This window comes from Centruroides sculpturatus, unplaced genomic scaffold, assembly GCF_000671375.1.
Source record: "Centruroides sculpturatus isolate CEXI.00-Female unplaced genomic scaffold, Cexi_2.0 scaffold299, whole genome shotgun sequence".
NCBI lineage: Eukaryota > Metazoa > Arthropoda > Arachnida > Scorpiones > Buthidae > Centruroides > Centruroides sculpturatus.
Genome location: NW_019384485.1, coordinates 31,785 through 43,560, shown reverse-complemented (window position 1 = coordinate 43,560; position 11,776 = coordinate 31,785). Strand labels below are relative to the sequence as shown.

Sequence of the window (11,776 nt, the reverse complement as noted above, 5' to 3'; positions counted from 1 at the left end):
ACCAAGATTTTAAATGCATTTTTCAGTCAAATTATATATATAATATATTTATAATTCTATTCATGTAGAAATATATATAATTTTAATTTTAAAAAGTTTATAATAAAATTATTTTAGTGATTGTCATGTTAGATTGCAAGATAATTATATAAATTACAGTATTTTAAAAATTTACTTAGTTTATTTGGAAACTTAAACAAATATAACAAACAGTACTTTTTATTTTATAAAACTTTCTACTTAAACTCAGCCATTCCATAATTCAACATTATTACATAGTATAAACTGAAACAACATTGACTCATTATATTCAGATTTACCAAATACATCTTTATTCTTTTATGTAAAAATGTTTCTGACTATCAATAAGGAATACTCATTTTATCATTTAACTAAAAAATGTAACAAATTTGATTTTCCGAGTTTTACTAATTTTAAATTCATTGGGAATGTTATGTTTGAGAAAATCATTGTCTGAATGAGATAAATGATTTAAGCAGATAATCATTATTATTATCAACTTATATATTAGCATTAAAATCAATTTTTAAAAATTTCTAAAACTTTTGAAGTTCTCTTCTGACTTTATCACTTTGACCTCAATGTATCTCAAAAACAATGTCCATACTCCCTGACATAACTGAGTGCACCTAATGGAATTTAGGAGGGAAAATATATTAAAAAGCATTATGTGCATCTAATGGAAAATGAATGAGAAAAAATGAGCAAAATACAAGAACAAAGTAATCAATGCTAATTACTTTGCTCTTGGATTGCCTCTATGTGTTGACAAGTGCAAGGAACACCTTTCTTTCCAGTTCTGCCTCAGTTCTATCACAATATGAGAAAGTCACGAAATGTCCTAGTAATTCTAATAGATTTCTAAAAAGTTATTCTTTTTAAAAACATATTAACATTTACATATAACAAGTTAAAATATTTTGGTTTTCGTATTAAGGTCTTTTGATTTACAAATCAAAATAAATTGAAAATTCACACAATTCTGGCAATATTTAAGCTATAAATGAACTATCTACCAGCATGCTATGGTCTGCCATAATTTTTCTGCTATTGTATAAAAACTTTTCTAAGGCCAACACTTATAGTACTATGACACATGGTTCATCATCTCTGTAATGATTTTTTAATGGAACAGAGAACTCCAATCAAATTTTGTTGCAAACTTGGCAAAAATCCTTCAGAAATATATTGCATGATGAAAACTGCTTATGGTAGAGATTATTTCAGTGATACTAGAGTATTTGAATGATTTTCAAGATTTAAGAACAGTCACAAATCACTTGATAATGACAAAAGGAAAGGAAGCCCCTTCTCCTCTTCCACTGATGAAAATGTTGATTTGAATTCAGAATCTTCTTGGCAATGACTCCAATGACTGACATGTAACAATTGTGCAATGTCTCAAGAACTGAATATTAGTGTTGGAAGTGTCCACAACTTTGCACATCTTTCTCTTTCCAAGGATTGAATGAACAAAGTTTGTGCTTCATTTCCTGATACCCAAGCAAAAGGAATAGCATGTCAAGGATTTTGTGGAATGGGTCAATGACAACCCAAATGTTTTGACATCAGTTATCACAAAAGTTGGTATTTCAAGTACAATCCTGTAATAAAATGTCAAATTGCTGAATGGAGAAGCTGAGAAGAGGGTCATCCAATCAAAACTCAGATGACAAAATCAAAACCATGCTGGTTACCTTTTTTGATGCATAGCGGCTCATTCACCAAGAATCTATTTCCAAGGCCAGTTATACCATGATATTTTGGACTGCCTTTTGAACAGAATTCACTGGTCAGATCAAATTTGTACTGCTTTAATGACTGGTTTTTGTTCATGACAATGTCCTTTCTCATTTGTCCATTGGTCACTTTTAACCAAAATTGGTTAGTCATTCAGCACCTTCTTTACTCACCTGATTTGTCACCTACTGATTTTTTCTATTCCCAAAGTTGAAATTAGCAATGAAAAGAAAATGATTTGATAGTATTGAAGCAATTCAGGCAAGATTGATAAAGCTATTAAATTAAATTTTGGAAGAGTACTTGAAGCTTTCACTGGACTTTACGAGCAAAATACAGAATGTGTGACCACGCTTGTATGTTGAATATTAAATAGTAAATTTTTCTTTCCTGTAAAATTGTAAAATCTGATTTTTATTTACACTTGTTTTAGAACTTTTTGAATGCACTGCATACATATGTACTACAGTGTCACCTCAGTATACAAACGCCCCAGCATACAAAATTTTCAGGATACGACATGAAATTCGAACATATTTTTGCTCCACAATACAAACAAAAACTCACCATACAACGTTACATTAGTTCGCAGCGCCATTTTTTATTCACTTCTGTTCATCAGTCTCAGTCCGTGTGTTTGCTTTGTCGTGGAAGGATCTCACCTGATAAAAGAAATCTTGAGGTATTATCAGAAAGTGACTGATTTTATTGAAAAGAAACATCCCGTAAAGGTTTACAGTGGCCGTATTGCTGCTCAGAGTAATGATATTTGCCTAAGTCATTTTAGAAACATTTTAAAAAGTAGGCAAAGCCTCTTTGGATAGATATTTTACCAAGCGACCTCTATCCAGTGAAAGTGCTGATGGAAGTGAAGGAAAGAAAGCAAAAACCAGTGAATAAAAATTAAAAAATATAAAACAACACTAATTTTTTTAAAATCTTTTCTAAGTTATTGTTACATTATGTTATGTAAGTTAAGTTTTAGTATCATTTCCCTTCTCCCTCTCTTCCGCCACCAGTTTACACCTCCACCATCGTCTATCCTCAAAGGTAAAGTGCAAATAAAACTACATTTTTTTATTATCAATTATTATTCTATTATGGCTATTTATACATTTATAACTACAAAATGCATTTTTCAGTGTTTTCCTTACTATAGTTTTTTTTTTCAATGTACTACTTAGCTTTAATTTGAGTGTGTTTTTCTTGTTGGAACGTATTATTTGGTTTTACGTGTAATCGTATGGGGAAAAATGATTCACCTTATGACATTTTCATGATACGATCTCAGTTTCGGAACAGATTAATTTCATATCCTGAGGTACCACTGTATATGTGAAAGACCTGATAGGAACAAGTGTACACTAGTTCTTAATAGGTCTTTTGCATGAATAGGAAGTTTTGCACAGAGGCCAATGGATGTAAAGTGAACTGTGAAATTTAAAGGCCAATGTTATGGTCATCAATGGTTGAAAATGGACCTCAGTAAAATTTGTTCAACTTTGATTTCAGCAAAATGTATGCAATATTAAATGTATTAGTATTACCATTTTTATCTGTTAGTGAAGGCCAGTTTCCACTAGTGCAGAATCACATTGAGAAGAACACTGTTGCTTTAATTCATCTTTGTTTTTTTCATCACAGTAAAAATTTGCAAATGAATATTTGACCAATCACATCACTTTGGATTGACAATATTCATATATTAATGCAACTGTTAACATAACATGATAAACAGAAAGTGCTTTCTGAACATTAGAATCCATTGTTGACAATCACCATGATGCACTAAAGATTTCTGGAAAAAATTTACAAAATCAAAACATTGTCAATGAGAATCACTGGACAGATTTTCCAATGAGATTATCTGCAACAGTTTTAACTGCTTCTCTTCCTGTAGTATAACATGAAAACCAGGCTTGTCCTTAAAATTTCTTTTGGTGTAAAACTATTTTAAGTGGGCCTATTATACCAAAAGTTTATTATATCTGATAAGTACATATTTTTTTTCCATATACAGTGGAACCTCTACATTTGTCATTAATCTGCTCCCTAGGACCTAACAAATATGGAGAATGAAATATAGAGTTTTTCTCATAATAAATAACTATGCAATCAATCTATTCCCATCCTGAAAGAAAGGTACAAGAATAAAAATTATGTTGTTTGTAAAACTTTACTGTATTTATTTAGTACAATAAAGATATAGTGGTAGAAGGGGAATAACAGTATTATTGTTTAGAAAAAGACCTATCAATTAAAACATTTGGCAATTCCAATTATGATCATGGGATCTGTTTTGCCAATGATTCAGTAGCACTTGATTTAATAAAGAACTTGTGCAGTGTTGTGTGTTTGAAAATGACGACGAATACAGATAATTACTGATGAATATGGAAAAATAAAAAAGTCATCAAAACATCATGAATATCGAATACAGTCGACCCCCCTATAATTACGATTCCTATAAAACTACGAAAAAATATACGTATTTTGGAAATGTTGAGTCGGATTAGTGTAGAATCGATTAATTTTATGGAAGAAAACCTTTCAATCAGCCGTAGTCCGTAAACTTGACACGTGTCGGGCTGTGATTGGAACGACTTGTAAGAAATCGGATTCCTAATAAATTGGAACGTATCTATATCTTATAGGGGGGTCGACTGTATTACAAATATAGAAATTCCACTGTATAATATTTGTGTGTGAATTTTTATTTGAATTTATTATCTTTACTTAAATATACCATTTTCATGAGCAAAACTGGGTATCTCAACTAGTAAATTAACAAAAAAATTTAAATAAATATTTATTAAAACAATTAATAAAATTTAAGATTCAATTCTATTTTACAACAAAGTTTACATTGATAACATTGAAATGTGTTAGTTATTTTAACATTTGTAATTTCCAATCAACTGTTTTCATTTTTGGAGGATATTTTAATTCTGGATCAAGAACAACATCACTCCTTGAATGGACTCTACTGTGTAATGCTGCTAATGTATTTGCTGTTGATAATGGTCCTAAAGTCAACAAGTCCTCATTTGAATTTTCTGGAGGCCAAATATTTGTAAGGTTTTTTTCAATTAACTCTATTAAGCTATGTACTTCTTCCTGAAGTTTTTGACTTTCATCATCATACTCAAAAAATATTAATGTCTTTATTAGTTTTCTCATATCAGTTTTTATAATTTCCATGTTACTTATCAGCTCTCTCAGGCTTGCAATTAAAGCAAGATCTTCATAAGGGCTTCCTTCTTTCAAATTATATAAATTTTTCATACTCTTTTTACTTTTAGATATTACTGTTGAAATAGACCTGGCTTTATGTTTTGAACCTTTTACAGAATGAGAACTGCCACTGACAGAACTAATATCTGAATAATTGTCTTCCTGGTCATCTGCATCATAAGTTGCCCTTTCTAATTTTATAGCTCTTACCACTTTTAACCTATCCACTTTCTTTTGAAAATCATACTGTATACTTTTTATTGTTTCAAAATTACAGGTAAAAGTATCTAGCAAAGCAGGTTTTAAATGTGTTTCTAGTAAATTTAGATAATTATGTTTATATATCAATCTAATAGCATCTTCCCACTCTTGACCTTCAATAAGAACTAAAATACTTTCTTCATATTTATTTGCAAACTGTTCCAAAAGTGTTGCTGCTTCGGCATATCTTCTATTATTCTTTAGAAAAATAACACTATTTGTTGCTAATTCAGCTAATTTATCCTTTCCAAAATCAAGCTGTAGTGCAATTGAAAACATTAAACACCAATTTCCACACAGCTGAAATGCATTTAATGCATCATCAAATTTTTCACATCTCTTATAAACAAGACCTGCTTCTTCATAAAGCCTTTTTGACATTAAATAATCTCCATATAATGCCCATATTTTCTTATTTTCTTCTGAATGAGGTGGATATATATGTAATGCTTCTTTATAGAGTCTCTCAGAACATATTAAGGATACACACTCATTAAAATGATCTTTACATTTGCTTATATGATATAATGCTTTTTCATAATTTTTAAGATGCATATCTATTTTAAACTTTTGATAATTAGAATCTAAAGAATTTAAGTAATTTAAAAATGGTAAATATTCTTTAGGATCCTTATTTGATTTTTCAGCAATCATTAATATGATATCAAAATCATATGTTCCTAAAGCCACATCATATAAACTGTTAACATCTATAATTGTGAAAATAAATTTGAGGGCTTCATCAGCTGCTCCAGAGTTATCAAGCGATTTTACTTTTTTTAATACAATATCTAATTCTGGTTCAATTTTTCTTGCATGTGCAGCTAATATAGGTAATAAATATTTTTCTTCATCTAATCTTTTCATTGAATTCAATAAAGCATTGTAGACTGCATTCAATTTTAAAGCTCTGTCATTTTCATCTTTAGCTTCTAATTTAGAATTTGGATCAGAACTTGAATTTCTAATATCAGCAATGAATATGTTTATTTTTGATACAGAATTTATTTGTTGAACAAACAGCTCAGTATTGTCTAAAAATGCTGTTGGATTATGATCATAAATGAAATTCATGTTTATTCTATGTTTCCACATTAAATCAAAAGCAGTTTTAAACTCTAATTTGTCCAATAACTTTCTCAAAATGTAATATATTAGAGTACGAGGATGGATAACTTCTAAATTTCCTCTTGGCAATTGTAATACCACTTTAGTATCACAAGCAACTCTAGTTATCAATTTTGATCCTTTTTCTATCATTCTAGGGTTTTTTGAATTGCAAATGTTCTTCACAATATCCAAAAAGTTTCCTTCCATTGATGTACATTGCAAAGAATGTTGATAAGTTGTATATATAAGAAAATCTTTGTTAACTTGAAATGAAATGCAATTAGATGAAACTTCTTTATCATTACAATAAAGTTGAAATCTTTCACTTAACCCAAATATAATATTATTATTAAAAATTGACATTTTAGGACAGTAATAAGGAAATTTTATATGTTTATCTTCAAAAATCCAGAGATCCAAGTTATTGGACTTACAATCATATTTGTATATACTTCCACTGTGTGTCTGAATAGCCAATATGTCACCAATATCATTAGTGCATATATTAATAACATCATCTTCAATCTTATGATAGTGTTCAATTACTAAATCTTCATCATCTTTTAGTTTTATGTAACATAAGTAGTTATTTTTCTGTGATTTAGAAATTACAAATAATCTATCTTCCATTGTCCATGTCCAGTGAAGTAATGCATTATCATCTGGATCAACTATTTTATGTAAAGTGCACACACTTGGGATCTGGACTCGTGAATTTGGTATTTGGATTTCTAATTTGCATCTATCATCAAAACATGACGCATTAGAATCAAATTTTACAATAGCTATATTTTTATTATTAAGACAAATAATAAAATTGTTACTGTATGGTGATGGTGCAAAAATAACATTTTCTATATTATATGGCATAGTCATAGAAAATGCAGACATTGGTGGTGGTACAACCAAATGCCTAAAAGGTGTCAAAAGTAATTTTTTACCATCAATGACAGCAACAGAAGCAGAATCCAATTCTGATTGCCCAAAGCTACTGTTTATTGACCAACTCCATAAATATTGAATGTAATCACCATTACCAAATACAACATGTAATTTATAAGGATTCTGTTGATCCCATTGTACAATATTAATTTTATCATTAATTCTGAAATTATACTTTGAATACCAATGATAATTGCCTGTAGTCCACAAAGAAAGTTCAAAGTAAGTTTTGTCAGAACTGTTTGAATAACCAATTTCATAACCCCAAATTGCAAGAATTGAAGAATCCATATTCCAAGAAATTCCATTAACATAAAATGTTTTTGGTTCATATGGTAATTCAAATTCTCCATGTTGTAATCCATTCTTTTCAAAAAATACAACAGCATGCTTTTGAGGAAAGTGCTGCGATGAAGCTATCAAATTTCCTGATGGTTTCCAATCCAAAGTACTTTCTAAACCTACAATTTTCTCACTGGTAAATTGTAAAATTCCTTCTCTATTCCAAATTCGAAGCTTTCGATTATTTGATGAATCAGTTGCAGATATCACAAAATATTCACCATCACCTCTCCAGCAAATGCAAGGACACTTATCAAGAAATTCTGTTGACATAACTTCTTTGCAGTTTTTATTAGATGGTTTTTTAATATCAAACTGAGTTTCTTTGGATCCCCATCCAACAGATATCGGTTCATTTTCACCAAATACATCTGAATGTATATTATCTTCTATAACTGGATCAAAGTCTTTTGACATCAAGATAAAAAGATCTGTTCTTGTCACAAAAACAATCAATTCTTGATCTGGACTCCATACCATATCTTGTATCCCATCAGCTATTGAGCCAACAGATTCTACTTGACTGAAAGATATATCATACATAAATATATCACCATTGGCACAAGCTAAGCAGATAGATTGCTTCTCAATAATATATGTGCACTTTATAATCTCAGGTAATCCATCTAATTCTGTACAAAAATCAATTTCTGAATTGCGCAAATCTAATTTATATATAGAACTATCAGCTATAAAGTATACAAATTCTTCACAATCGTCGAGGCAAATAAATTTTGCTTTTTCTAAGCATGGATTGTTAATCCGACGAACGTTCATCAACTTTAAATTGCGCATTTTTTTTACTGATAATATAAATTATATCACTAACATTACTTAATACCTAAATATTAAATTTTTAAATTCTAATTTATCCACAAATTCAAAAATTGTTATATTTCTTGTCTAAACAATTTACCTTCTAACCTTCTACACGTGCTCACACAGATGAAACGACATGCAGGTTGCCAATCTTAATTTTTTTTCTTATAATTACGGTATATTTTTCGATAAATTTTTATGCTGTTATTTAAAATTTGAATACATTTCATTTAAATTTATTTTTATTTGTAATAAAAGATTATTAATAGATTATAAAAATAAATAATTATATTAAATACATCATAGATATCAGAGGTATATTCAAAATTTTTCCAATAAGTTTTGCGTATTTTTTTTAACTCTTTCCGCCCTGTGGGCACTAAGAGGGCCTCTTATTGCAAGCCCATTATGGGTTCGGCCAGGCCCACAATGGGGCTGCCGGGTGGTGAGGGACGGGGCCCAACATATCCGAACGGACCACCCCCCGAAAAATTCCTGGGGATTTTTCGACCCGTTCGGATTCGAATCCGGGTCNTCACATTATATTCATTTTTTGACATAACTGTATTTTATTTTGAAAGCATGTTTAACTACAATTAAATTAAAATTATTAAATTAAATCAATCTAAAATATAAACAATCAACGTCCCCCCTCAGTGGGCCGCGGTAAAATATCAAACGTTGACCGGTCCGCGACGATAAAATAGGTTGGGACCGCTGCTCTAAAAAATCTAGGAACTATATTTTACCTAAGGAATACTAACTTACAAGAATTAATCAGTACTAAGATACAGTATTAGACCAAACGCCGACATGTCGGCGATATCGCCCCCATGTCGGCGTTTTTCCATGTTGAGGGGCGATTTGTAACAATTTATCATTTCGGGGGCGAAAAACAATTTTCTGGCGATATAGTAAAACATCCCCGAAAAATTCCTGGGGATTTTTCGACCCGTTCGGATTCGAATCCGGGTCTCCCAGAGCGGTGGGCTGCCACCTTGACCGCTCGGCCATCCGGCCGCTCTATAAATAACTTTAGCACGTGTATAGTCTCGGATCGAGTCCTCGTATCGTCATACAAGGACTCGATCTGAGACTAGAACAATTACACCTTACCACCTAAATCTGCATTGGCACATTCATACATTACTAGACTCAATGGGTTTTATTGTGGAATCTCAGATTTTTATTGGGAACAGGTTGGGAACCCCTGGCTTAGGATATTAGTTGAAGATTAGGTGCTTCGAATTTTGTTTTTTTAATTAGAAAAATGAAATTCAAAATACAGTAACTACAGTAATTATATTTGAAATCTCAGTATATATCAAATATACGGTTAGGCGCGCGGGGTGATATTGAACCCCCGGCGTGTTTAAACGCGTGTATTTTTTAATATTTTTAGTGCTGAAAAATGATGCCCTCATTACCTTCCTTCCATGGTGTGAAGATCACACCGAAAAAATTTCAAATTTGCACGAAAAAAATTTTTTGCATAGACTTACAATGGAAATCAGTGGGGTACTATAGTACCCCGCGCNCAATAACTTTACATTCAATGTTTTGTAAACGAAAACATTGAATATAACTTAATCAAACATGTTCACCCACGATTTTGATTTAATCATAAATGAAAATGATCCAGATAAAAATACATTCTTATTATTCCTTCTGTGATAGATTTTGTGATAGATTATTGGATAGATTAAAAAGATTAATATCAATCGATTAAAAAGGGCATTTGTTATTCACAATGGCATTATTCATTGAGAGCCAATTCTGCCCACATTGGACTAAATTTATTTTCTATCAGGGCCATTATCAAATAATAATTGTAGATAATTCCGAAAGCGAATCTTAAATTTTAGCCAAATAAGTTGGAACCAGTGGGTAGGTTTGTTCTTAAACAACGCAATCGGCCAAGGGAAGAATGCCTCCCAGCCAGTCTTAGTGGTCCTTATTTAGATATTACAAACGTAAAGAATACCCGGAAATCTCTACGTAACCAGCGTGTTGGCCAGGTGCGAACTTACCACCAACTACCATTGTTCAGTGATTTTATCCACTCGTTTAATGATGAGCCACACGTAAACCAAAGTCTTATCCATTGTATTGCGTTTTTAATATTGTAGAAAATAATAAATACACCTACACACAAAAATTTATACTGTATCACTATTACATAATTCAACGTTTCTCAGTGTTACGTTTAATTTCCGTGCAGGATGTTTATGGAGATGACGACCTGCTGCTGCCGTTCTACTTTGATGATTGTAATTATGCCATTTGCCAGATTTTTACACATCAAGAGAATACTTCTCTTTATAATGATAATTCTTCGTCTTTAGATTAATTATTTTATGCATTTTCCTCATTCGATAGATTAGTTATTTAAATGATTACAGAGTATAAACTTTTGTATTAGATTTCAGAAATTATGCCATTACTAATTTGTAATTGCTTATGTTAGTTGTTCACTCGTCTAAGTTATTTTAGTCTAATTAATTGTAGGATATAACAATAAAAAGTTTAGTAAAAATGTTCTCGTGTGTTATTTTCACTACAAAGAAACCTTTCTTTCAATTAATATTTCGTAAGTCAAAGGATGTCCATTAATAATCGGGCTATTATTATGCTATAATTAATAATTAGAAACTGTGTAATTCGGTAATAGAGGTAAACGTTAGGCACCATCTCTTATCTAAATTAATAATTATTAATTGAAATAAGAGATGGCGTCCTTGAATTCCCAGGTTTATTACTGTAATTTCTGTCCTCGATCCCCGAATCCGATTGGTCGCTTTTCCTTTACAGTACGTGTCCGGTGATAACCTCGCGGGTTGCCAGATAGGTTATACAAAATGTAGAAGACAATTCGTCGAAATGTTGCCAAAATTATTATTAGTGACCCAAAAAGTAGAATCGTAGAGCCTTACAAATATCTCAATTTGCTACTCGTAGCCTAATCGTGCAATCCCAAAACCCAGACGTATTTTATGAAGAGAAGAAATAGGTAGTCCATACACAAGGTGAACCCAAAAATATGTTAATGTAAAAGCAGAGTCATATTAACCAGATTAGAGCTGCTCTTTGTCTATTGTTCTCTATTTTGTCTATTGTCTATTGTTAATTCGTACGTTTAGACCAGTGTTTCTAAACGGGGGCGATATCGCCCCCATGTCGGCGTTTTTCCATGTTGAGGGGCGATTTGTAACAATTTATCATTTCGGGGGCGAAAAACAATTTTCTGGCGATATAGTAAAACATTGTATTAAGAATAATTAGATATTTTATTCGTTATATCGTATAA

At 31.1% G+C, this 11,776-nt stretch overlaps 1 protein-coding gene across 1 annotated transcript; it reads right to left on the bottom strand.

Annotated features, from left to right (window-relative positions):
* Positions 1-4,409: 4,409 nt before the first annotated feature.
* LOC111621550 (elongator complex protein 1-like) lies at positions 4,410-8,600 on the bottom strand. The gene has a single exon (XM_023363717.1). It carries the CDS (start codon positions 8,443-8,445, stop codon positions 4,651-4,653), a length of 3,795 nt encoding a protein of 1,264 aa, XP_023219485.1. The 5' UTR covers positions 8,446-8,600; the 3' UTR covers positions 4,410-4,650.
* Positions 8,601-11,776: the final 3,176 nt, after the last annotated feature.

Coding starts and splice junctions, on each gene's coding strand:
- LOC111621550 (XM_023363717.1), bottom strand. CDS start 8,445: ATGCGCAATTTAAAGTTGATGAACGTTCGTCGGATTAACAATCCATGC.